At 38.7% G+C, this 27,824-nt stretch overlaps 2 protein-coding genes across 7 annotated transcripts in view; one reads left to right on the forward strand and one right to left on the reverse strand.

The window, feature by feature from the left end:
• Window positions 1-2,004: 2,004 nt before the first annotated feature.
• The window catches only part of LOC106088196 (uncharacterized), a 40,232-nt gene continuing 14,412 nt past the window's right edge, over window positions 2,005-27,824 (reverse strand). For 2 of the 4 annotated variants that reach the window (XM_013253594.2, XM_013253595.2), the window contains exons 2-4: window positions 12,088-12,518; window positions 2,684-2,917; window positions 2,005-2,614 (exon numbers count right to left, since the gene is read on the reverse strand). In XM_013253594.2, the coding sequence (XP_013109048.2) occupies window positions 2,126-2,614; window positions 2,684-2,917; window positions 12,088-12,483 (1,119 nt within the window). In that variant the 5' untranslated portion in view covers window positions 12,484-12,518 and the 3' untranslated portion in view covers window positions 2,005-2,125. The remainder of the gene's footprint in view (window positions 2,615-2,683; window positions 2,918-12,087; window positions 12,519-27,824) is intronic. The other 2 variants (XM_013253593.2, XM_059370611.1) reach the window with 1 other exon arrangement.
• On the forward strand, window positions 6,076-8,156 carry LOC106088195 (probable serine/threonine-protein kinase DDB_G0280133). Of its 3 annotated transcripts, none has more exons than XM_013253590.2 (5): window positions 6,076-6,313; window positions 6,367-6,932; window positions 7,005-7,432; window positions 7,496-7,654; window positions 7,725-8,156. In XM_013253590.2, exons 2-5 carry the CDS (start codon window positions 6,388-6,390, stop codon window positions 7,904-7,906), a joined length of 1,314 nt encoding a protein of 437 aa, XP_013109044.2. In that variant the 5' UTR covers window positions 6,076-6,313; window positions 6,367-6,387; the 3' UTR covers window positions 7,907-8,156. The 3 variants fall into 3 exon arrangements, with proteins under 3 accessions (XP_013109044.2, XP_013109045.2, XP_013109043.2); XM_013253591.2 differs by having other exon boundaries at window positions 6,076-6,304; XM_013253589.2 differs by having other exon boundaries at window positions 6,076-6,304; window positions 6,386-6,932.

Consider the following 27,824-nt stretch of genomic DNA (forward strand, 5'->3'; position numbering starts at 1 on the left):
GAAGGTGGCGATCCTTGTCAAGCTCCTGTGAGTGAACAAGCCCGTTCCGGTCCAAAGAACAAATCGTCGCGGGAATAGGTTGGTCATTGGTTACTTTTTCGACCCGAAGAGTAAATTTTTCATACCATTTCAAATTTATTATTTTGCCCATCTCTGCTGTACGTGTGCTTCTGCTCTTTTTTCCTTTTCTCGCGAGCGAAATATGGGCGGAAATCGCAAATAAAATTTTCAAAATTATATTTTTTTAAATGTTCAATTGAAGTTGCTTTGGAACACCTTGGAGAGCAAACATCACAAGTAATTATAAAATTTGGCAACCCTAATTATTAGAAAACAGCTGTGTTTACAAAAATCTAACCTAACCTAAACAACCGGCAAACAGAAAACTGTTGAAATTTCAAGTACATATTTTCTTGGTTTTATATTCTTTTAAGTTGTTTGGATTTCAAAAACTATTGTATATGGATTCTAGTAGCAGAGGTGAGTACCTTAAAAATGTAGTAAACATTTGTAATATACGAGTATTTATATATTTTATTCTAATGGTTATGTTTGGGGTTTAAACAGTGATGTTAGTTTGTTGGTGAAAATTTCAACACTTTCCATTTTATTTGGAGTAGAAGTAAGAAGGGTTTTTAACAAGTGTTATTAATGATTTTCACTGTTTATTGTTAGTGTGAGTATCTAGTTTTACGGCGTGCAAAATTTGCCCGCAGATTCCTGCAAAATTTTAAATTATTAAATGTTGTTACTGTTGTAGCCACATTTATATGTGGAGTTGGCTATCCTAGTCATATGGATATATACCTAAGCCAATAATCGGCCTGTTGTGCACTCTAAAAACAATAAAGTAACATCTAAAAAGAAATTTTTAAGTTAGGAATTCCGTGCTACTTAAAAAATCCTTAATTGTTTTCAATACCACTCCCCTAAGTTTGTTCATGTCTGGAATTGTGTCTCCACCTAAGTGCCGGTATCTGTTAGACGCGTAAGCCGGGCAATGTCAAAGGAAATGCTCCAACTTCTCATCATCTTCCACGCATGCCCTACACATGTTATTACTTGCCGCACCGATTTTACATAAGTGAGTCCGTAGTCCTATGTGCCCCGTTATGATACCAATAGCTATACGGACCTCCTTCTTACTTCCTTTCAGTAATAGTCTTGTCTTCTCATGATCTGGATCCCCCCATAGGATTTTCGCCGTCCTCTCGACCGTTTCGCTGTTCCACAATGTTGCATGCACATTTATCGCCCACTCCTTTGACTCGGACTGCATCTACCCGAAAGAGTTAACCAAGTTTATTGACGGCAGTCCTCTGGCCTTCACCGCCCGGCACCAAATCGATGGGGATTTTACCATCCTCAGAGAAGGCGTTAATCTCCTTCTTACACTGCAAGAGTGTTTGTGAAATTACCGTCCTGGTTGTTGTTGTTGTTGTAGCAGTGTGTTATACACTGAGGCGGCAGCCCTTGCCGATGAAGAACTCCATCGGGTCAATCCGGTACGTACAACCGGCTGCCATGGGATTGGTCCTGGTTGTTATTGCCCTTATGGCAATTTTACTGTCGATAAGTTCACACTCGACGTCCTTGCGTTAGCACTACACCACTTCACGCATTCCGTGATAGCCCGGATCTCCGCCTACAGGACCGTATTATGGTCAGGCAGTCTAAAAGAGATCTCAGTCCCTGGGTTCTTAATGTAGACCCCTAGGCCCACTCTGTCCTCTAGCTTTGATCCGTGTAACATGATCTTCCCGATGGCAATACTGGGGTTCCCTCAATCCAAGACTAGGCCGAGAGGGCAGCAGTGCCTCGCACTCGACTTCAATGTTCATCTCAGGTATACGATCGGAAACCTCTTCGCTTCCTTCCAGGTTTCCTATAACGATGCCATAACTTATGCATACTTAAAACTCTTATTCCACCCATCCCAAACCAAACCCCCGGCTAAACAATTAAATAAAACAAATGTAAATTTTTAGAAATGTAACTTATACGTAATTTATAATTTGTTCCGAAAATCAATACATCTAGAGACAACTACAAAACTATAAAACATAAATACGGGTTTTTTGGTTTTTTATGCTACAATAATACTTTTTATTTTCAAAAGTTTCCATTATTTCCATTTTAAGTGATACGTTAATTTTCTCAGATTTATTTTCGTATCAAATACAAAATCCCACAATGGATTAGAAACACCATAGCCCGCATCCTGATGGGCAAAATGATGTTGATAATGGTAGCGTTTTAGAAAATAGAAATGCTTAAAACTAGGATTACCATAATGTAGGTAATAGTGAATTAGATCATAACACAGATAGCCTAACAATGCTCCAGCTGTGAGAACTCTTGGTTTTGGTACAAACAGCGATAGTGGAGTATACAGTGAGAGACATATTATGACAGCCGGCAAAGGTGGAAAAACCAAACGCATAGGATCAAAAGGTACTTTGTGGTGTAGTCCATGTATTAGAAAATGTACGGTACATAACCATGGTGGTGTGGTTTCATTGAGTTGCATATGAAATACATGGCGATGTAAAACATATTCCAACAGTGTCCACATAACTATGCCCGCTACGAAGTAGAGTGCCAGCATAGAAGTCTGCAAAGAGAAAAACATACAAATTTGTAATAAGGACACAAGTTATGTAGCTATATGAGAAAAAATTACCATTACTGTATCACGGGCAACCGCTGGCTCTCGAAATTCTGTATAAATTATTGAAGTTATAACAGGAATCCAAAAAGCTGGCACTAACCACCATGGTGTTTTTGTACACATCTCCAAATATGAGGGACCAAATAGTCGCAACGGTCTATCGACTGGTTTGTGTACCCATTCATTGTAATGTGGTGCGATTTTAGGAATCTGTGGCAACATAGCTTTGGACCAGTCCACCAAATACTGAAAATAAATAAAACAAACAAAATAATTATAATGCGTATATATCGTATGATATGAATAGATATTCAATTTATAATTGAAAAAGATGTCTATGTAGAGTAAACAAGTAAAAGCGTACTAAGTTTGGCCGGGTCGAGTCTTATGAACCATCCACTATGCATCACATTTGTCAAGTTCTTTGCCCGATATCTCTTTATAGGCAAACAAAGGTTATATCAGGTTATGAACTGATTCGGGCCATGCTTGGCTTGGATTTTGGAGACCATAGTTGACGCCATTGTGCAAAATTTCAACCAAATCCTATAAGAATTGCGCCCTATAGGGGCTCAAGAAGGAAAATTTGAAGATCAGTCTATATGGGAGCTATATCAGGTTATAGACAGATTCGGACCATACTTAGCGCGAATGTTGAAGGTCCTAGGAAAAGTCATTGTGCAACTCGGTTAGGAATTGCACCCTAAAGGGACTCAAGGATAAAATCGGGAGATGAGTTTATATGGGAGCTATATCAAGTTATAGACCGACCCAGATCATATTTAGCGCGAATGTTAAAGGTCCTAGGAAAAGTCATTGTGCAAAATTAGAGCCAAATCTGTTAAGGATTGCACTCTGTAGGGGTTCAAGAAGTAAAATTGGGAGATCAGTTTATATGGGAGCTATATCTAGTTTTGGAACAATTCCGTTCATACTAAGCACATCTGTTGAATGTCATAGAAAACGTCATAGTACAAAATGTCAGCCAAATCGGATAAGAAATGCGCTCTTTGGAAGCTCAAGAAGTATAATCGGGAGATCGGTTTATATGCGAGCTATATCTAAATATGGAACGATATGGCCCATTTACAATCTCAATCGACAAACATTAATAGGAAGTATTTGTGCAAAATTTCAAGCGCCTAGCTTTACTACTTCGAAAGTAAGCGTATTTTCTACTGGCAGACAAACTAGCAGCTAGATCGACTTAAAATGTCATGGCGATCAAGAATTTATAAACTTTATGGGATCTTAGACCAATATTTCGATGTATTACAAAGGGAATGACGATATTAATATACCCCAACCTATGGTGGAGTGCATATAAATCAAAAAAAGCTTAAGGTATTAAAAAACGGTCGTCATGCGAACCTTGTGTGCCAGTCTCCCAAAATATTTAATTTGAACTCTATAATTTCCTTGTCGGTCTATTTTTTGGCTCGCTGGAGTTTTGAAAGTGGATCGCTCCTTTACACCTGGCCGTAATTTTTGATATTAGAATCGAATTAAATTCAATATTCCCCATGGACATTATACCTATCAATTGAACAGCATATTGCCCTGATCAAGTGGGCCATCGTAGCGCAGGGGTTAGCATGTCCGCCTATGACGCTTAACGCATGAGTTCGAACCCAGCCAAGGAACATCAGAAAACATTATCAGAGCTGGTTATCCTCTCCAATGCTGGCGACATTTGTGCAGTACTGTGCCATGTAAAAACTTTTCCAAAAAGAGGTGTAGCACTGCGGTAAGCCGTTCAGACTCGGCTATAAAAGACTTACATTGGAAAGCACTCATTGATAAGTAAGAAGTTTATCCCTCTTTCTTAATGTAATTTTAATGGGCAAATTTGCATTTGCATTGTCGCGATCACCCTACGTGTCCGCTCTGTGGGTCGCCCCCTTACATTTGAAACCATATTGCCGCAATTGGTATAATTGCTCGCTTGGTTGTTAGGGGGGCTCCATGACTTGTTTTATTTTAACAGGGTTCCACATAGTCGCGATCGTTTGGATTGTTTGTTTGAGCAGGTAGAGTGGACCCCAAGCACTTGGCCCATAATTTAAATGTAAAATACGTACTCTACTTCCAAATCCACTCATTGTCCCGATCGGTCTGCATGTCCTCGTGGTGTCTTTGGGGTTGTTGTGGTTCTGATGAAATCGCATTGGTTAAACAGTAGCTTTATATTTGGTTAATAATGTCTCTTTGTCCTTACCCCAAGTACTGCTGCCTGCCAATATGTAAAGATTTTGTTTCTATTTCTTATGTTCTCGCAGAATGCAGTAGCATGGGCTGACGGCGAGAAGAGGCTGTCGAGGATGATTTTGAGTCGGAATTCTTTGTCCATCGACTATGACTTCAAGCTCTATTGAAACCTCTTACGTTCAGATGGTGTATAGTGTGGCTGACGATTTTGTGGGAGAGATCGGTCTGTATGACTCCCCTTGTTTGGCAAGTTTCTCTGGTTTAAAAATAGAGACCACCGACTCATTTTCTATTCCTCAGATATAACTAGGGTGGAGATCGATAGAAAAGGGGTGTACATCAGCTATTTGAATCCTAAATCGTCTAGAGGTTTGAGCATGAGCATTAATATTTCGTCAGGGCCCATAGATTTTGGTGGTGACAGGCACTTTCCCAAGTGGTGGGACGTTGATTGTCTCCCCCACAATACTTGGTTCCAATTTTAATTCTTAGATCAGTGTTTTCGAGTTATAATAGGGCTAAAGACAAGAACTCGCTTAAATCGGTCCGCACGTTTCAGAAATTTTGCGTTTTTAAGAGTTTGGGATATGGGAGGCAGACCACCTCAACTTCCTTACATAAAATAAGTGTTCAATACAAATCAATCTTCTACTGAATATTAGTGTTTCTAGTTGTTTTTGTGTGATACACACTGAGGCCTATATATCCAAAGCTTAATGCAGATTGAAATAGGCTTATTTTATATTTCTATAAAGGAAATCTGTCAAATAAACCTTTTTCAAATCTACATTAAATTTTGTGAATACGGCCGTTAATATAAATATAGCATTTAAGTTATTTCACATGTACAGGGTGCGCCGAGCGGTGAATTGGGAGGTGGTAAAGAGGGGGCTCATCTGGAGGGGGAATTCCCAAAGTTTGTTTCTGCCTCCAGCCAGTTGTCATCATGTTTTGTTCTAGGAAGCAGTAGGCCTTCGCCGTCGAGAACTTCTTTTATAACGGTCGCTCATTTGTTGCTACGCATCGTGCCTTTTGTTTTTATTGACCTTCCAAATAAAAAACGTTTTCTGGCGCACCCTGTACTTCTTTTACATTTATGTAAGTTGGTTATCCCTTTTTTTATTTCGATGGGTACAAAACTTTGCCATATACCTAATACATAGACACTCGTTGTCGTCATGCGCCGTTATTTAAATGGCGCCCTCAGTGTTGTGTTTGAGTTTGTTCGGGATAGCAGCTGATATGCTATTCCCTCCTTCAATTTGAATTTATAAACAAACGAATTTTCTTTATTTTCTAAAATATATATTTTTTAAAAACTCATAAAAGGGTGCTCATACTTTTGAGTAGTAGCATATGCAATAATGCAACATCAATCATCTTCAAGTGCAATGAAAACGTTAAAAGGCATTTTTCAGGAGCCAAGTAAGTATTGTGAGTGATTGGTTGCCCGGAGCAACAAGATATAATATTGAAAGTGCTAAAAGAAAGTCACCAATTTTGTAGAAATGAACCATCGACGCGACTTTTTACGTGAAAATAAATTGAATTTACGGGAACTACAAAAGAATACCACCAATAAATTAGCGCAACAACAACAGGACTTAGAAAGAAAACAACATAAGCACTTGCACAGATACCACAAAAGTCATGAGCAGCAACCAAATGTGGGCCGACGTTCAGATTCACTGCAACGATATGATGATAACGACAAGGGACAATATCAGTCCTCAAGAATGACTACAGGAAGAGGCACAGATGGGAATATGCCAAATAGAGGAACTGCCGCTGCCGCTGCTGCTCCACAGCGCCAAATGTCTTTTCGCCGCTCCTATAGCCAGCAACGCAATGGAAGTAGAGAAAATATACAACAAACAGCTACCAGAAATGGTAATGAGGCATATGTTTGTAACAATCCCTTAGAGCAAAAGGCAAACAGAGTGCCTCGAAGTGGCAGTGCTATGTCTATAATATCCAAGGCTGAATCCTGCGACAAAGAAATTCAAACTGAGGATATACTTGATGAAGAATTTTTGTACGAAGCCTTAAAGAAGTAAGTAAACCCATGCATATGTGGGGTGTCATTTCTACAATGAATCCTAACAACTTACACCTTACCTTACAGATGTAGTTCCACAGAGGCGGAATTTTCAAATAAACAAATAAGAGAGACGGCAAAGTCCGATACAAAGTCCAATAATTATCGTGATCAAGAACCCTCAAAATATATAAATAATGACAATAAATCACGCGAACGTGTTTCATATGACTACAATCATCGTGATGTTGTGGAAGAACGTCAATCCCATGAACAAATAACCCACTATACGGCACGTTCCCAATGCTCAGAAATGGAAAATAGTAATAAAGTTTCTTTGATGACAGAGCAACATCAAAACCATTATGATGAAGAATTACCAGAGAACTTTCAAAATTTGCAAATAAATGCACATATGCCCAGGGAACAGGAAACTCAGTCAAGTGCCAGAAGCCGCCAAACAATGTTTTCGAATACCAGCAAGAGAAAATCGAATGGAAATTACAAACTAGGCAGTAGGTTTTGATATACTTTAGGAAATCGTTAATTTGTTTTTGTTTTCTCTCTTGATTTAAAAGGTCGCGATGAAATACGTTTGCCTCGCTATCTGGAAAAGGAAAAACGCGAAAAGGAAGAACAGCGCCAACGTGTTATTTCTCAAGATCCCAATTGCCCCTTGGGCCATTATGCTTTATCGGAAGAAGAACGTGTGGCTTTACTAAACGGTGCAAAGAAGAGTAGGGGTTTTGTTTACAAATTTATACTTTTACTAACGGTTTTAATACTTTTTGAACTTAATTCATTTAGAAATGGAATCCCTGGTGCTGGAACTAAATCGCATGCCCATGACCACCGAAACATTACGCATTCGTCGCAGAAAAGTTGAAATAGAGAAGGAACTTTCGCAAATTGAATTGAACATAAGAGCTTTTTCCAAACCAAAGGTTTATGTACCGGCATCCGACTGTGAAACATCCATGCCATATTAGCATTACAAAAAAATGTTAGTTTAATTTAGACAATATCTAAAATTCTTGTAAACAATGGGACATGCAAAAACTAAGAATGTCATCAAATGAAATAACAAGGACCATTAGACAAAAACGATGCAATCAATCATAGGGGGAAAATTGATATTTAATTGCAATGTAAATAATATTTTTTATTTGTTTTTATATTTAATGTGTGTATATATGCCTGATATGACATTAATAAACATACAAACAAATGAAGCCGGTACTTATGTATGTACACTACCTCCATTAATAAAATACTTTTGTAAAATTAATAAAAAAAAAACAATAAATGGACAAATGACTGCTGCGGGCTTTAATGGGAGGATTGAGGATGTCGTATGCTGGTATGTTTAATAATAACCTGTCGACAATCTTAATAGAGTAGTTTATATGCAAACAAATCAGGGACGTAGCCAGTATTTTAATTTGGGAGGTCCTATGTAAGAAACGTTAACATTCGTAAAATATGAATTTGGAGGAGCCACCCCTAGCTACGTTCCTGTTGTTTTTGTAGCAGTGATGTGTACACTGAGGCGGCAGTCCTTGCCAATGAAGGATTTTATCGGGTCAATCCGGTGCGTACAACCGGCTGCCATGGGATTGACAGACACTATCTACGTGTTGTTGTTATAGCCACATTTGCTGTAAGTATACAGATTGATTAATTGTAGGATTATTCTGACCCTGCTACCGCCCAGATCTATCTCCAGGAATAAAGCCGCTTCCATTGAAGTGGTACATAGTGATTCGGCAGTCAGATTAGTAGGTTTTTCCGGGCATGTATATAAGTGATTAGTATCCATGGGGTTCCGTGTTGTATGCTGGCCATATATCAGAGGTGTTATCGTCAAACCCTGAGCAATATGAGTCTTTCTCACCATCTGCTATTGGTGGTGGGCACTCATCAAGGACTATGTTCGGTTGATACGGCTGAGTCGCGTTGGTTACCCTTATTCTGATGAATATCCTGCAAGCCCGTTCTGTATGAAAAGATTGTAAGTAGATCGTTGATGTGCATCCCTAAACTTTCAGATACTCCTCCTGACATATCTCGAAAGGAGAATCTAGCTCAGTGAGTTAAAATACGGCGATTCTCCTGATGTCTCCTGTTTAGTGAGCAATCTCGTTCCGGTCCAAAGGACCGATCACCGCGGGTACAGGGTGGCCATTGGTACTTTAAAGGCGCCAATAACTCGCCTTGTCATATCGAGCATCGAAGGCACTCAGTATATGAGCAAGAGTCGGTGCCACCCGACCTCTCACTGGGACTCTCCACCCGATACCGCTAATTGTCCGCGACTACAGCTACTCCGGATGGAGCATTCCACTATCCGCAACCTGTGGACGCGCCAGGTAGCTCGCAGCTAAGCTTTCATGACAGCATTGAACACCACACAGATCGGATCTTGTGTGGAGCTCACAGCTATCACGTGCCGGATTGTTGCTGTTGTAGCTTCTTTTGTTCTATCTTTCGTCTGCTTAATTCTGTTGAGTGTCAAGATCCAGGAACTCTGGAACTAAGATGGGGTGCGTCCAGAGGGATTCTGGTCATGCTGTCAGTTAAACAGTTGACGTGTATCGTGTGGTCCCTGGTCACAATAGGACATACATCTTGCACGTCGGCATCAATTTTTGCTCTGTAGGAGTTGAGGTGGCTGGTTTTCTCATGTAGATGGTCGTTGTTTCTCATTTGTAGGCAGGCCGTGATGGTTCTCAGGACTGCATTTTCACAAGTCTGTAGGTTTTTCTATCGCGTAGGGCTCACTCCTGCTATCCACGTTGACGTTGGCATAATTCACTACTGGTCGCCCAATCGCTTTATAAGTGGCGGTTGTTTCTTTGTCCATATCCCAAGTGTTGCCTGGCAAAGTTTTGAAGATTTGGTTACGGTTTGTTGTCTTATCGCAGACTGCAGTAAGTATAATGGGCCGACGCCGAGAAGAGGCTGTCTAGAGTCACCTCTAGGATCTTTGGGTGATTTACGGCCGGAATTCTTCGTTAATCGAATACGGCATCAAACTCTAATGAAACCTCTTTCGTCCAGGTGGTAAATAGTGTAGCAGGCGATTTCGTGAGAGAGATTTTCAAGTTGCGACTCCTGAAAAATTCCGCCAGGTCTTTGGTGAAAAATTTTTATTTGTTCTAACAGCTCATTGATTATTCCCCTTCGCTAGAACAGGGCAGTCACATATCCTTATGTGATATTATCTTTACGCCTGTCGGTGGTGGAGGAAGTTTAGACAGGTAGAGGTTAAACAGGAGCGGGAAGAGAACAACTCCTGGGGAACTCCGTGTTTTACTTAACTCTACGGGGCTTGATTTCCTATTTCAAAACTCTATGTATGACTGGCGACCGCATATGTAGTTAACAATCCACCTGGCAGTCGGTTTTAATTACTGGATTGACCCGATAAAGTCCTTCATGTACAAGGGCTGCCGCCTCAGTGTACAACACACCGCTACAACAACAACAACAATCCACCTCTAAGTTATGTAAGGCTGAACAGACTCGTTGATGTCAGTAAATTTAGTGGTGGGACTGACCTTATTAAATGCCTTTGTAAGAGCAAGGGCCACGAAAAAGGTTCGTCCGTGGCTGATATTGTTATCAGTTATCGTGCTGTGCATGTTCCAAAATCTATGTTGGTGGTCTGCTGAATTTAAACCGAGAAGTAGTAGAGCTTCAAATGTCTGGCCGACCGGGGTTAGAAGAGAGATTGGTCTGGCCAAACGACTCATTTCTCAATATAAGCCATGGGGTGTCTGACAGATATTGGGCTCCTTTTCTGCAAAGGAGATTGAGCATTAGCATTGATATTCCGTCAGGGCCCATAGCTTTCGATAGCTTGGCCCTCCTAATGGCCTTGGCTACATCTGCGGTTAAGAATAGCTGTTGTCCTTCTACGACTGGGAGACTCCTTGAATGCTCCTTTTCTCCTTATCACTTAATGGCTTAATGGCTTCCGCGTCTGGTATAAGATATCGCTTGAAGTTTATTGCGACTTGGCGTGTTGTTGGGAGATTTAAACGTCGATCATTGTTTATTGAAGCCTGAGTTTGTTGCAGCTTCCGCCTAGTTGTTTGTAATTGATTTTCCCGATGTTTTAGCAAAATATTTGCAATTTTTTAACTGAAGGCTTACTGCTTTAAAGTCCATTATTTGCAGAATATGTAAATTTTAGAGCTTAAGACAGAAGATGTTTGTTAAAGCAGTAGCTGTATGAGCAAAATGTTACTTCACCAACTTTTTTTGTTTTTATACCCTGTAGGATGGGGGGATTGAATTCTTGAGCCGCTAGAGGGCGCAATTATTATCCGATTTTGCTGAAATTTTGCACGAAGTAGTTTGTTTGGACTTGCAACAACTGGGCCAAGTATGGTCTATATCGGTTCATAACCTGATATAGCTTCCATATAAACCTATCTCGGATCTTGACTTCTTGAGCCACTAGAGGGCGCAATAATTGTTCGATTTGGCTGAAATTTTGCACAGAGTGGTTTGTTTGGACTTCCAGCTACTGTGTCAAGTATGCTTTAAATCAGCTCATAACATAATGTAGATCCCATATAAACCGATCTACTGATTATACTTTTTGAGCTTCTGGAGGGCGCAATTCATTTTCGATTTGGCTGTTATATAAGGAGGTTATATAACATTCGGCCCGGCCGAACTTAGCACGCGTTTACTTGTTTTAATTAATAAAATTTGGTTAAGGTTGTTTTAGGGCTTTCCCGAGTTTTGTCTACATTTTGTATAAAACTGATATACATATGTACATACATACGAGTACATATCAGTTATGACCTAATTGACTATGTATTACAAATACTCAGAAAAAGCACGATAAGAAATTTTTGTAACTCATTGGTCATTGACAATTGGGTTTTGGTTGTATAGTAAATAATAAACAACTAATGTTCGTACGACGCTTATCTTATCTAAGACATACTAGTCAGAATGACTAAAGCTCTTCTAATACACAAAATCGAACAGAAATTAAATTGAAATTATCACTAGATAAGAAAAAACGATAGTCACTATGACATTCCTTATGCGTACAATACTATTTAGTATTGAAAATGCTAAGATAACGTTCAATCAATTACACTAATGAATCATAGCCGGCTGTTTGTAGGAGTGCAGAAACACTTACCTCCATGCTATCGTCTAGGGCATTGTTATTACTTTTGTCATCACTCTCCTCTTCAACAATTTCCATAGTTTCCTTTATGCCATTTGTGTGGTGGTGGTGGTGGCCATTTCTGGTGGATTTCTTTGGTAGATCCTTTATTTGGTACTCCTTCATCAAATACATGGCGGCATCTGAGTGGGGTGGTGCACGCATGAAACGTGCTGTCATATCTGAGTTCTGTAGTCCTTTTAGCGTGTTCACACCCCCGGGATGTTTGCGTAGGAATTTTGTGATGTCATAGTAGTTTTTACGATATTTCACTATGAATTGATTGTTGGTAGCTGCTGTTGCATCTGATGGATTTGCTGATGATGTTGGCTGTGTTTCAATGCCATTACTTTCGGAATTTGGGGGCATTATTTACTGTAGTCTGGAGGTTAGTTTAAGAAACACTGCAAAAGAAAATACACAAAATATCAGAAAAAAAGAAGAAAACAAGTGTTAAATAAAAAATAAGAAGCAAATTCATTTCCAGCAAACAATATATGGAATCAGACTCATTGAGAATTTTTGTGGCAGTTCTTGTGCCACCTTAGCAACAGACCATAGCTGTGGTGGAAATCCGAGAGCTTCAACGGATAACAAATATTTCAAACACACTATGACTCCTCGATTTATGTTGATGCTTTCTTAAGCTTTCTTTGGTGAACATCACTCTTCTTCTTTTTACCATCTTTACTCCCAAATTAGTATCATACTCTCACTCTATATTATTCTGCCTATGCTCTGCCATTCAAAACGAGAGAGCAATGTAAATATGGAGTGGTGAGTTTCACACTTACAACAGCTTGGCTAACAACAACAATAACAATTCATTCATTTGTCATCTACGGTATATTATTGGGTTGCCCAAAAAGTAATTGCGGATTTTTTAAGAGAAAGTAAATGCATTTTTAATAAAACTTAGAATGAACTTTAATCAAATATACTTTTTTACACTTTTTTTCTAAAGCAAGCTAAAAGTAACAGCTGATAACTGACAGAAGAAAGAATGCAATTACAGAGTCAAAAGCTGTGAAAAAATTTGTCAACGCCGACTATATGAAAAATCCTCAATTACTTCTTGGACAACCCAATACATAGCTTAAGTAAGTGGTGAATAAAACACAACAATTGATTCATTTGTCATCTACGGTATATTACATAGCTTAAGTAGTGGTGAATTAGTACACAGTCGATTACTATCGTCAGAAGTGGTGTGATTGAATTTGAAGTTTTGTAAGCCAGCGCCATTGAGTTGAATTACAGCCGCCGAAGACAAACAATCTCAAGAGAATTGTCGCCAAGCGTCGATTGCAGCATAGTCATAAAAAAATTCTTAATTGGCATCCAACAACGTGTAGCATTATATTTTGTGAAAAATGGAAAAATTGTAAAAAGTTTAAAGAAAATTTTAACGGAGCTATTTGACCCTATGACGAAAACCAAGAAACTTGTGAAACTCACCACTCGATATTCACACTGCAGAATAAATACGGTGAGCAGCAAAAGTCATGGTACCCCAACCAATAAAGTAGATATTTTCCTTACGAATTCTTCGAAAATATTAAAAACTTTATACTGGATTAATTTTTAAATTAAATTGCGTATTTATTTGCGTATATATATATATTAATTTTATACTTATACCCAAAGACAAATTTAACAGGTAGGAGCAGTTGGTCAACAACAAAAAATCGAGTGCACTATCTGTCAAAATCAGTAATCAGCGCAACTTTGATTTTGAGTATTTTATTAGTTCGCGTTATTTTTCTTTGCTTGTATGTACTATGTACACACACACAACCGAACGTTATGAAGTCTCGTTGACATATAGTGTACTCGGCGAAGAAAAACTGCACTCAGCTGTTTGCTGTACACTACCTGGGTAAATTTGTCTTGCTTATACCTATTCGTTTAAAATAAATATAAAATTTAGTTATCACTTCATACTAAAATTTTGCATTGCATAAATCATAGTACCCCTGAATATTGTGAATATTTTTTGTGGGATACGATCCGATAAGCATTGAAGTAAGCAATCTGGCATCTTTGTGGCCTTTTGTCACAATGCTTGCGAGAATTATAACGGTGCTTTCCATAGGAATAATTTATTGTAACAAGTGAAAAGGTAGTTTTTAAAATGTCTCGAAAGTATTAACTGTAGAAGACCGAAAAATAATTATAAATACATACAATGGAATGGGGAAATCGTGTTCCGAAATAGCAACAATCCATCCAAGTGGTGAAAAGGTACAAATATGAAAATATAGGGAAAACATTTAAACATGGTGGCGGTGGAGTTATGGTCGGGGGTTTTATGACAGCACGAAGTGTTACACTCATAGAAAAAAGTTTGCAGAAAATAGCAAACACTGTCTGCTGAATATTAGTAGTTAATTTTGCTGCTATTATAGCAGTAATGGATAAAAGCTAGAGGACAGAGTAGGCCTGGGGGTCGACATTGAGAACCCAGGGGCTGAGATCTGGATAGCAGTAATGGATAAAAGCTAGAGGACAGAGTAGGCCTGGGGGTCTACATTGGGAACCCAGGGACTGAGATCTGTCATAGACCATAATACGGTCCCGCAGGCGGAGATCCGGGCGATCACGGAATGCGTGAAGTGGTGTGGTGCTAATGCGAGGACGTCGAGTATGAAAATCTTTACCGACAGTAACATTGCCATAAGGGCAATAACAATCAGGACGGTAAGGTCACAAACAGTCTTGCAGTGTAAGAAGGAGATTAACGCCTGCTCTGAGAATGGCAAAATCGTGTGGGAGCCGGGCCATTACGGAGTAAGGGGAAAAGAAAGGGCGATTTGGCGGTGAAGGCCAGAGGACTGCCGTCAATAAACTCGGTTAACCCGAAGTCTTTCGGGTCGACGCAGTGCGAGTTAAGGCAGTGAGCGACGAATGCGCATGCAACATTGTGGAACAGCGAAACGGTTGGTAGGACGTCGAAAATCCTATGAGGGAACAAGTAAACGTGGGCTAAGTTCGGCTGGGCCGAATCTTATATACCCTCGAGTCCTTTTCCTTGTATCTCTTTTTAGGCAAACAAAGGACAAAAGAAAAGAATTGCTATGCTATTGGAGGTATATCAAGTTATGGTTCGATTAGGACCATAATTGAATTGAATGTTGGAGACCATATTAGAAGTCAATGTGTAAAATTTAAGCCAAATCCATAATAAGAATTGCGCCCTTTAGGGGCTGAAGTAAAATAGGGAGATCGGTTTATAGGGGAGCTGTATCAGGAATTGCGCTAGTGGCTGAAGTAGTCAAGACTCCAGATCGGTTTATATGGCAGCTATACCAGGTATTTGGACCATACTTAGCACAGTTGTTGGAAGTCAAAAACACGTCATGCAAAACTTCAGCCAAATCGGATAATAATTGCGCCCTCTAGAGGCTCAAGAAGTCAAGATCCAAGATCGGTTTATATGGCAGCTACATTAGAATATGGACCTATTGCAACCATACTTAGCATGGTTGTTGGAAATCATAACAAAACAAACATCTCATGCACAATTTCAGCCAAATCGGATAAGAAGTGCACCCTTAATGGCTCATTTAGTCAAGACCCAAGATCGGTTTAAATGGCAGCTATATCAGGTTATGAACCGATTTGATCCATATTCGGCACAGTTGTTGGAAATCATAACAAAACCTCATCCAAAAATGTCTGCCAAATCCTATTGGCCATGGACCGATATGGCCAATTTACAATCCCAACCGAAGTATTTGTGCAAAATTTCAAGCGGCTAGCTTTACTCCTTTGAAAGTTAGAGTGCTTTCGACAGACAGACGGACGGTAATGGCTAGATCGATTTAAAATATCATGACGATCAAGAATATATATTATTTATGGGGTCTTAGAAGAATATTTCGAGGAGTTACAAACAGAATGACGAAATTGGTATGACCCAATCCTATGATGGAGGATGGCCACCGTAGCGCACAGGTTAGCATGTCCCCCTATGACGCTGAACGCCTGGGTTCGAATCCTGGGGAGAACATCATGAAATTGTTCAGTGGTGGTTATCCCCTCCTAATGATGGCGACATTTGGGAGGTACTGTACCATTTGGTATGACAGCCATGTAAAAATTTATCCACAAAGAGGTGTCGCAAATCGGCACGCCGTTCGGACTCGGCTATAAAATGGAGATTCCTTATCATTGAGCTTAAAACTTGAATCGGACAGCACTCATTGATATGAATTTTGCCCCTTTTCCTTAATGCAATGTTCATGGGCAAATTTGCAATTTGCATCCTATAGTGGAGGGTATAAAAATAATCCTTAACATGTTTTTAAAAATTAAGTTCCAAGTAGGGTAGAGTTCGAACCATTTTTAGATTTAGCTGCCATGTAGACCGATCTCCCAATTTACGGTCTTTGGCCCTTAAAGGCCCATATACTAGTCGATTTTCATCGGTCAAAGACTTATTTATTACTTAATGTTATTGAAATTTGGTAGGTACAATGAGTTGTATTAGACCCCTACACACCCTTTCCAAATGTGGGACACTTTTGGACCATGTTTGAATATGGTTTGGCATAAACAGATCTTCCCATTGACGGTTTTGGGCCTATAAAAGGTCCTTTCATCACCCGATTTTGCTCAAATTTGGAACAGTTCGTTGTATTAGACTTGTTGACAGGCGTGCACGACAGTTTGTCAAATTTTTTTTGCTATTTTGACTAACAATTTTCGTTGAGTGTACCTAACAAAAATTGCAAACTCAGTTCATTTGTGTAAATTTTTAGCAGAATCAGTGGAATTGGGTACCCAAGATTCGTTCCGACCAACGTTAACACTTTTTTATTTGTCTGCTTAAAGAAAATCACACTTGGTTCTTTATCACACTTTGAGCCGTTAAATTTGAAAACACTTTCGCTTTTCAATATTTTCACACATAAACACACATTGAATAAATGAAGCTTTCAGAATATGTGCTGGTACTCATGTCAGTGGAATGTGCATGGAGTAATCCCATTTTTTTGTTATCTTTAAAAGTGTATCAAAGTTTTTACTATAAAACAATAGAATGCAAAATTAATTAAAAATGTATTTGTAAAAAATACCTTCCATGTATTATTTATAATGACAAAACAAAAATTAAGTTATAACAACAAAAATCGAAAATGTAGCAGAGTAGCCTTCTTTCTCCCTGCTAACATTTAATCATGACCATTAGTAGGTAATATATTATAGCTGGAAAATATGGATTATATTGCTCAAAAGATTACCCTCCACGCAGAGTACTCACTGATTCGCGTGTGTTAATCGTTTACTCCCCAAGGTGTAGTTAGTGAAATGACTTATAATTGTATATAATGTATATATGTCGCTAAAATATGTTTGGGTTTTAATAATTTTATTTAACAAATTCCTATCGTTAATGTCTTTTTAACTACTCGCACATCAAACCATGAATCACTAATTGTTACCTTGGTCTTGAACATTTCTTAAATTGTTTTTTAATATTGGGTACACATTTGTGTTAAACTGCTTATTTCATATTGCAAAGAGGAGGGGAGCAAATTGTCCTAAAAGTCCTTTATCAGTACGAATCGAAAGCTTGTTAAGAAAAAAGTATCGAAACAAGAGGGTGTATCCGAAAAAAGTGCCATTACATGGGCAAATCCAACAGTGTGATTTCTTTTCGCCTACTTTTGTGCCAGCATTGGGAGTGCTAATATTATAAATTACTATCTTGAGTTGGTGACACCTGCTTTATAACCTTAAGTATGGGCTTCAGCTAATTTTGTGGGCATGGGTGACAAGCAAAATCTTACAACGTCACAAGTAACAAGTAAAAGCGTGCTAAGTTCGACAGGGCCGAATCTTATATACCCTCCACAATAGTTCGCTGTTGTCTAGTTCTTTTCCCGATATCTCTTTTAAGGCAAACAAAGAATAAAAGGAAAGAATTGCAATAATAGTGGACCGATTCGGACCATCATTGAATTTCAGCCAATTTGAGTAAGAATTGCGCCCTTTAGGGGCTCAAGAAGTAAAATAGAGAGATCGGTTTATATGGAAACTGTATCAGGCTATACACCGATTCGGACCATATTTATCACGTATGTTTGAGGTCATGGGAAAAGCCGATGTACAAAATTTCAGCCAAATCGGATAGTAATTACGCCCTCTGGAGGCTCAAGAAGTCATGATCCCAGATCGGTTTATATGGCAGCTATATCAGCTTATGAACCGATTTAGACCATACTTAGCACTATTGTTGGAAGTCATAACCTAACACGTCGTGCAAAATTTCAGCCAAATCGATTGAATCATTTTCGGCACAGTTATTAGAAATCATAAGAAAACACGTCATGCAAAATTTCAGCCTAATCGGATAAGAATTGCGCCCTCTAGTGGCTCAAGAAGTCAAGATTCAAGATCGGTTTATATGGCAGCTATATAACAGTCATAACCTAACACGTCGGGCAAAATTTCAGCCAAATCGGATAGAAATTGCGCCCTCTAGTCGTTCAAAAAGTCAAGACCCCAGATAGGTTTATATGAAAGCAGTCATGGACTGATTTAAACCAAACTCAGCACAGTTATTGAAACTCCTAACAAAACACCTCATGCAAAATTTCAGCCAAATCGGATAAGAATTGTAACCTCTAGTGGCTCAAGAAGTCAAGATCGGTTTACATGGCAGCTATATCAAAACATGAACCGATACAGCCCACTTACAATCCCAATCGACCTACACTAATGAGAAGTTCTTGTGGAAAATTTCAAGCGGCTAGCTTTACTCCTTCGAAAGTTAGCGTGCTTTCAACAGACAGACGGACGGACATGGCTAGATCGACTTAAAATTTCATGACGATCAAGAACATATATATGGGGTCTTAGACGAATATTTCGAGGAGTTACAAATAGAATGACGAAATTATTATACCCCCATACTATGGTGGAGGGTATAAAGATTATTTATTTTTAATGATGAAATTCTATAGCCAAAAATTTGTAATACGCTTCATGCGTAGAAAAGGGTTAGGAATATGTTTGGGAACATGTTACTAGCATATTTAGAAACATTTATACCAGCCGAGTAGAACTTTATACCATGTTTCATTGTACGACTGACTTTCCAACAAAGCCCAAACGGGCTTAAAGTTTGGAAAGCTCAATGATAAGGGGCATCCTTTTTAATGCCGAGTCCGAACGCTGGGCCGCATAGCGGCTTCTCCACCACTTGGTGGAGAAGTTTTAACATGGCAGGATACCTCACAAATGTTGTTGTAGCCACATTTTCATGTGGAGGTGCCGATCCTTGTCAAGCTTCTGTATGTGAGCAAACTCGTTATGGTCCAAGGACCGATCGCTGCGGGAACAAGGTGGCAATTAGTTATTTAAAAGCGTTAATAAATCGCCTTGTCTTTTCGAGCATCATAGGCACTCAGTATTTGTGCAAGAGCCGGTGCCGCCCTGCCTCTTACTGAGACTCTCCACTCGCTTTCGCTGATTAACCGCGACTGCCATTGCAGCTACTCTGTATGGATCATTCCACTATCCGAAACCTTTGGACGCGCCCGGTAGCTTGCAGCTAAGCTTCTCCTGACAGCAATGGTCGGACAGATCAGACCTCAATGTTCCAGCCTGTGTGGTGCTCACAGCTATCCCGTGTCTCACAAATGTAGCCAGCATCAGTAAGGGGACAATCACTACTGAACATTTTTTCTGATATTCACGGTTGGGTTTGAACCCAGGCGTTCATAGGCAGATATGCTTACCTCAGCGTCACGGTGGCCTCGTTTACAATTGCTGTGTTATAAAGTACGTTTCCATTGGCCACTAAATCCGGATTTATGGCTTTTTCGAGATTTAAGTGCTAAATCCAGTATTTTTTCAGGTTTTACTATACAAAAATAAATCACATTTTTGCAGGATTTATTTTTAAATCCCAAATAAACCCGATTCCATAGCTGAATAATCAATAAAAGTATCAAGAATTGTGTATGGTTGTGTGCGATATGCACATTCATATATACGCATGTACGCTTGTGTATGCCACTTAAATCCCCAAAAACGCAATGTAAACGGACAGGATTTGTTTTTGGATTTAGTTAAATCCAGATTTAAAAAATTTCAATGTAAACGTGCTGTTATTTTAGTCCTATCCAGTGCAAGTCAGATGTTCTAACCGTGAGATGCCTTTGGATTTTCAAAATTCATAAAAATAAGAAATGGCGAAGGGTACGCCACAGGTGGGCATTTTATCGCCTCTCCTTTGGGTGACCACCATAAATAACCTATTACGGATGCTGACTGAGGAGGGATTTGATACTTGTTATAATACTTCTTAGGGGTAAGGATCCGAACCAGCTACGCAGAAGGGCCGATTTAAGGGCGTGGGCGACAAACGCGAAACAGTCGGTAAGACGGCGAATATCCTATGGGGTATCCGGATCTTGAGAGGACGAGGCTATTACTGAAAGGAAGTAAGAAGGAGGTCAGTATAGCTTTTGGTGTCATAACGAGACACCTGGGACTACGAACTCATTTATATTAAATCGGTGCAGCAAGTGATAGCATGTGTAGTGCATGCGGGGAAGATGATGAGCGGCTAACAGGCACCGGTACTTAAGTGGGAAATTCACGGAAATCCTAACTTTAATTTTTTTTTCGAGATTACTTTTTAGCTTTTAGTGCGCACAACAAGCCGATTACTGGCTTAGTAGGTGTATTTCCATAATGGCATGGGGCGAAATAAAATCTGCTTCCTCTTTTCAGCCTAACCTAAGGAGTTACAGCGTTTTCTACCTTGAAAATGACCATAAACATTTTCCGCCAAAAAAAAAACTATTATTTCGATTTTGTGTTTGTTATTTGTGAAAAACACTTATCAATTGCGATAAACCTCATTATTTCTCCATAAACATCATTACTGTTTACTTAACTTAACGTTTTCCAAAAAAAGCAAAAAAAAAAATAAAAGTTAAAATTTGAAGAAATGTTTATTTAATGAACCCTTTTCGAATTTCGAACCGTGAAATGCCTTTGAATTTTCGAGAGTTAACAAAATTAAGGAGTTACTGCGTTTTTGACCTTGAACATTTACTCCAAAGAAAAAATCATTATTTCGATTTTGTGCTTGTTTTTTTTTGCGAAAAACATTTAGGAATTGCTATAAACCGCATTATTTCGCCATAAAATTCACTACTGTATACTAAACAGTGTTTGGGACATCTAAACTTAAAAATGTTCGTGAAGCTATCCCCTTTTCCAAAAAAAAAATAAAAAAAAAACATAAAATTTAAAATTTTATGAAATGCTGGTTAATGATTCCCTTTCGAATTTCGAATCCTAAACGTCTATGGATTTTCGAAATTCAAAAAAAAAATAATGAGTTACACCGTTTTCAACCTTAAAAATGAATTTAAACATTTACGCCAAAAAATGGCCCAAAAAAATCATTACTTCGATTTGGTGCTTGTTTTTTGAGGGAAACACTCAGGAATTGCGATAATCCGTATTATTTCGCCATTAATTTCACTACTGTATACTCAACTTTTGGGGCATTGAAAATTAAAACTTTTCATGAGGCTATCCCCTTTTCCAAAAAATTAAAAAAAAAAATAAATAAAAGTTAAAATTTTATGAAATGCGGAAAAAATCCTTTGGATTTTCAAAATTCAAAAAAATTACGGAGTTACACCTTTTTCGGCCTTTGAAATGAATTTGAACATAAACCGCATAAGTTCGCTGTAAATATTACTGCAGGTTTAGTAGTATGAACAATGGCACGTATGTCAGACCAGAGACTCTTCGAAAACAAGACCTTCTTAGAATAATTTATCTGGGAACCCAATTCGGCGCTATGTCATGAACCTGGAGTTTACTTAAGATTCTTAACATTTCGCTAAGCACTTAGACCTAAGTGTAATATAATCAGTTAAGGCATTGAGAGTATTCAGTATAGGCTTTACAGTAATCATTATGCTAGAGGTGTTTTATTTAACCATTAAGTGGATTTTCTCTCTTAGTTTGTGTGTAGAAAATGCCTACTAAGCGGCTAGGCTTATCGCCGTCTATTATCGCCATTATTTAACGACATTTGCTGTAATTGTTTAAAGCTCTATCACACTACATGTTCTTGTCTTATGAGATGCCACTTTTTATGTATCATTGGTATATCATTATGCGTGTCAAAATTGCCAATTTACATACAATTTATCGTTTTTCCTATCACACTGGTATGCTATTTTTGTATGACATAACCTAAAATAGTGAGCAAAAGCTAATTTTTTATGGCTACAAATTGTTAAAGTTGTGAAAATAATTTGGGGTTGCTTTCATTCATTCAAACGAAAACTGCAGATTTCTTTAGGTTTTTTTTCAGAAGAAATAGAGCACCGCTCTACTCGAAAAGATAACAGTGCTATTTTGAAAAGTTATTTTCATATGTTATTTTTATTCGTATCACACTACGTGTGCAACTTTAACAATAGCAAAATTTGACATGTCATAAGACAAGAACATGTAGTGCGATGACACCTTAACCAGTTTGGCGGATTCGCTAGCTTGTGGATAAATAAAACGCTCTTCCCGCCAAATGCTTTATACTTTAACGTTGGCAGCACTGACAATACATCTGAAATAATTGAATATCGACAAAACAAATAAAATAAGTCATTTTAATTCATAAATGTGATTTTATTTAATCCTAAGTAATTTTGCCAATTCAGAACGATTATTCAGCGAATAAATATGTTGCGTTCTTCCTCTTTTAGTTTTGTCGTTCAAAATGAAGCATGCTACCATATCTTTTCGTAACCCGCGATAAGATTAGCCGCTTAGCTAAACGGGGATAGCATTTTTCTCCATACAATCTAAGCGAGAAGGTCCGCTTAATAGGTAAATAAAGCACCCCCATTGTTGGTAAGCATGTAAAATAGAAAACATATGGTGGTATCATTGATTCAGAATCATTCTTCGTCTTCCTTCGGTCGACGGTAAGCCACAGAACTCTAGACATCCAGCATTCCCACCTCCACTACGTTCAGTAGCTCGATCAATGGCATAAATAAAACCTCAACGATCGGTCCGCTCGCCAAAAACGAATCATTTCTGGTATATTTATATACCCTCTCTATTTGTTACTCCTCGAAATATTCCTCTAATACCTCATAAAGTATATATATTCTTGATCATGTTGTCATGTCATTTTAAGTCGATCTAGCCACGTCCGTCCGCCTATCCTTCCGTCCGTCTGTCGAAAGCCCGATAACTTTCGAAGGAGTAAAGCTAGGCGCTTGAAATTTAGCACAAATACTTCTTATTAGCGTTGGTCGGTTGGGATTGTAATTGGGCCATATCGGTCCATGTTTTGATATAGCTGCCATATAAACCGATCTTGGATCTTGAATTCTTGAGCCACCAGAGGGCGCAGTTCTTATCCGATTTGGCAGAAATTTTGCATGAGGTGCTTGCCTATTACTTCCAATAACTGTGCAAAGTATGGTTCAAATCGGTCCATAAGCTGATATAGCTGCCATATAAACCGATCTGGGGTCTTGACTTCTTGAGCCATTAGAGGGCGCAATTTTTATCCGATTTTGTTGAAATTTTGCATAAGGTGTTTTATTATGGTTTCCCACATCTATATTAAGTACTTTGGCAATAGGTCCATAACCTGATATAGTTGTCATATTAACCAATTAGGGATCATGATTTCTTGAGCCACTAGAGGGTGCAATTCCCATCCGATTTGGCAGCAATTTAGCATGACGTGTTTTCTTATGACTTCCAACAACTGTGCTAAGTATGGTCTAAATCGGTCCATAACTTGATATAGATGCTATACAAACTGATCTGGGATCTTGATGTCTTGAGCCTATAGAGGGTGTAATTCTTATCCGATTTGGCTGAAATGTTGCATGAGGTGTTTTGTTATGATTTCCAACAAGTGCGCCAAATATAGTGCAAATCGGTCCATAACCTGATATAGCTCCCATATAAACTGATCTGGGATCATGACTTCTTGAGCCTCTGATTTTAAATCATCATCTTGTTAACCATAACTTGCTTTAGATATATAACTTCATTATCCTTGAAAAAGCCTTCCACTTCTATATACACTCAAATTTTTCCAACTTGCAAATATGCCATTTAGGCCGTGTAGTTAATTTGCCAATACTATTTGCTCGTCAGTCATGCAGACATTTTATGAATTCTTTATAGAATTGATTGCTGTGAGACAAGTATCACACCTGTAAATAATTTATTAGACCTTTCATTCCTCCGTACATGCATGCAATATGTCCATGTAACTCTTGACCTCTTGGACAACTTTTGCAAATAGTCTGGCTGAAATTGTGTTAAAGTTTGAAACCATTTTTTTTTATTAAATGTCTTAAGAGAAAAGTTTATTGGAATGTTTACTCGGAAACAGGTAAAAAACGAAGGAAAAAGTATGTCAAGGATTCGTTTGGAAATCAAACATTAAGTCAATAATAAAGTAGACTCATAGTGGGACACTAAAGAGATTAGGAACTATCAAAAAAGGTATCAGACCCACTCCCCTCAATCGAAAATACATCTGGCGTCATGCCCCAGATATTTTTTCGAACTTGTGGAGTTGAAAATGTTCTTGCCAATCTAGACGTAAATAAATCCCCGGGCCCGGATGGCATATCAACACTTTTCTTGCGCAGGTGTTCTTCGACGCTTGCTCGTCCATTACGCGTTGGTAAGTTGCGAACGTTAAGCCAATACCCGAGAAAGGTGAGGCAAACAACCCTGCGAATTATCGGCCAATTGCGATATGATCCGCTCTCTCCAAGGTTAATCACCATCTTGTGAGGTATTTAGAGTCTAATGGCCTTCTTAGCGACCGCAGAAATCGCTCTACGGGCGACCTTATGGTATTTCTGTCGGAACGTTGGGGTCGCTTAATACACCAGTTTGGTGAGAGTAAGGTTGTGGCTTTGGATATCTCCAAGGCATTGAAAGGGTCTGGCACGGTGCACTACTATCAAAACTTGTCGCATTTGGTGTCGGTAATGTCTTCGTTCGATTTATTTCGAGCTTTCTCAGAGATCGCGCTATACGAGTCGTTATAAATGGATTCTCATCTAACGGGCATAAATTGACCGCAGTTGTACCCCAGGATTCTGTTCTTTCTCCTTTTCTTTTTCTTATTTTCATCAACAATCTCTTGAGTCAGACATCGAATCCGATTTACTCATTTGCGGATGACAGTAATCTTCGTCATTCGTACTCATTCGACTATAGGGTCTTCGAGTCTTCGAGAGATTGAGGACAAGAGGCGGGTTATGGATGACACACTCTACCAGGGTTTGCTGACCATTTCTTAGAGGGGTCGAACGAATCGAGTAGCTTTTAAAGCACGGAAGTTTCAGTGCTGTTTGTTGTCATAAAACGATTCGCTGACCCATTACGATCATCTTTGTCTATTAACGTTATAGATGTTAAAGGATCAGAAGCTGTTGATGTTCTGGGCATGAAAATACAAAGTGATGTCCGTTGGGCTAAACATTTGTTTGACGTATCGAAGGAAGCATTCAAGTGTTTAGAATTCCTTAAACGGTGTAAGAATTACTTCACTCTGTCTGATCTTCTTAACATCTACACCACTTCCATAAGGCCCAAATTGGAGTACAACTCACATGTATGGGTTGGAGCTTCAGAATTAGAAGTGGAGAGCGATGGCGTTGATTGGGGGCAGTAGGGTATCCACCTTTATTGACCCCCTTGAACATCGTCGCAATGTGGGTTATTTGGCGCTGTTCTATCAGTACTTTTATGGTGTGTATTCATCTGATATTCGTCTTCTTATTCCAGATGTAAGGATGTTTGTCAGGGATACTAGGCATTCCAGGAATTCACCGTTGGTAATTGAGTGGCCAGCGGACCGCTTAATGCATTATAGAGAGCATTCTTATTTCGCCCGAACCGTTCATATGTGAAATCGACTTCCGGCTAATGTTTTTCCCACCCACTATGACATCCAGAGATTTAAGACAAATGTCAATAAACACTACATCCATTTCCCCCCTCCAATTCCTAAGTTCCTTTCGCCAACGCAATGCACTGCATTCATAGGGGACATCCCCTGGATGTTGGTTGATAGAAAAAAAGCATTTTCACCACTTATTATCATTTATTGAAACATTCAAAATGAGATCATATTTAAGAGGGGCTTTGTAAAAATATCATACTGGAACTCTTGTCATTCAAAATTGTTTTGTACAACCAGTTAAATCAGATATCTTGTTTCTGGAACTTTAGGCTCATTAGAATTGCCACAGTCTGACAACCACTAACCAACCATTACAACAATTATATTTGGAAAATAATTTCAACTGATGGTATTATTATTTTGAAAATAAATGGTACTAATACCAAATAACATTATGAGCATCTAGTATTGTGGCTGTATGTATTGGTTTAATAAACTGCAGTTGAAGATTCCAACAGCCGATAACTACAACGATATGATGTGAAAATAATAGTTATGCTTATTAAAGGTCGTTTTAGGTTTACATAAATTTAAATAATGGTAGAGGGCTAGGATACAATTTCTTAACAATGATTGACAAACATTTCTTCTTAGACAATTTAAATCTCTGGAGAACGCATGGCTGTCACATATCTTTCCATGTGATTGCAGTTCAAAATTCACTTTTTCTGGGTGCCGGGCCACAGTGATATTCAAGAGAATTATAGAGCAGACGAACTAGAAATTCCCCGTTAACTAAGAGCTTTGAATATGACTTAAGCGACATGTGCCCTATTTCTTGATGACATAATGCCAAAATAATGTATAACCTAATAGGTCAATCGCATTGATTAGAACCAAAGTTTCATCATGTCCCTCAAGGCAGGTCAGTGTCTGATTGGAAAATAAGCTAATAGCCTATTGATTGTAAGTAACGATATCTGCAAAAGCTGTAAGGACATCGATGAAGTTAAAGAAAATGTTCGAGTGGGTCTGATTGCAGACTGCCACTAAAACCTAACTCTTATACAAAATTCGTGTACCTTATGTAAATTTGCCCATGAATAATCCACTAAAGACCAGGGAAAACTTTTCACATATCAATGAGTTCTGCCCGATTCAAGTTTCAGTTCAATGATAAGGGATCTCCTTTTTATAGCCGAGTCCGAACGGCGTATCTCAGAGCTTTTAAAGCACATTGCCCCAAAAAACTTAAGAATTAATGCACGATCGGCATTTTTGTCCGACTAGCAATTTTGGAGAACACTGAGATACACACGTTTGATCCATTTTTCGTTTACCATATACCTATCATGTTTTGATGGGTATCAAAAGCACCTACATTTGATATAAATGGTTGCTGAACTCAACGAACACTGTCACTCGGAACTCATGATATAGAGCGCGGGTTACTCTTACAAGGACTTTTAGAGAAGTTGCTACAATACACAGAAGTCTCAACGAAAAATTGGTCATCAAACTTATGAAGCACAGTGGGATAGGAAAATAAACAAGCAAAAACGTGGCAAGTTTGGCAGGGCCAAATCTAATACACTCTCCATGTATGCCTATGTCAAGGGAAGGTCAGTGGAGAATGTCCTGCACGAGGTTGTGTATAAAATAAAAGAATCCTTCCATGCCAAGACGTACACATTGGCAGTATGTACTGACATCGAGGGGGCTTTTAACAATATGCGGAGTGACACACTAAACCAATCCTTAGACTAGTAGA

The sequence above is a fragment of the Stomoxys calcitrans genome, chromosome 5 (genome assembly GCF_963082655.1).
Source record: "Stomoxys calcitrans chromosome 5, idStoCalc2.1, whole genome shotgun sequence".
Lineage (NCBI taxonomy): Eukaryota > Metazoa > Arthropoda > Insecta > Diptera > Muscidae > Stomoxys > Stomoxys calcitrans.

What these genes read in the sequence shown, in the direction of transcription:
- LOC106088195 (XM_013253589.2), top strand. Translation starts at nt 6,244, where the DNA reads ATGCAACATCAATCATCTTCAAGTGCAATGAAAACGTTAAAAGGCATT. An exon ending in TGGAAATTACAAACTAGGCA is followed by an intron (nt 7,433 to 7,495) that starts GTAGGTTTTGAT and finishes TTGATTTAAAAG; the next exon opens with GTCGCGATGAAATACGTTTG. An exon ending in ACTAAACGGTGCAAAGAAGA is followed by an intron (nt 7,655 to 7,724) that starts GTAGGGGTTTTG and finishes TAATTCATTTAG; the next exon opens with AAATGGAATCCCTGGTGCTG.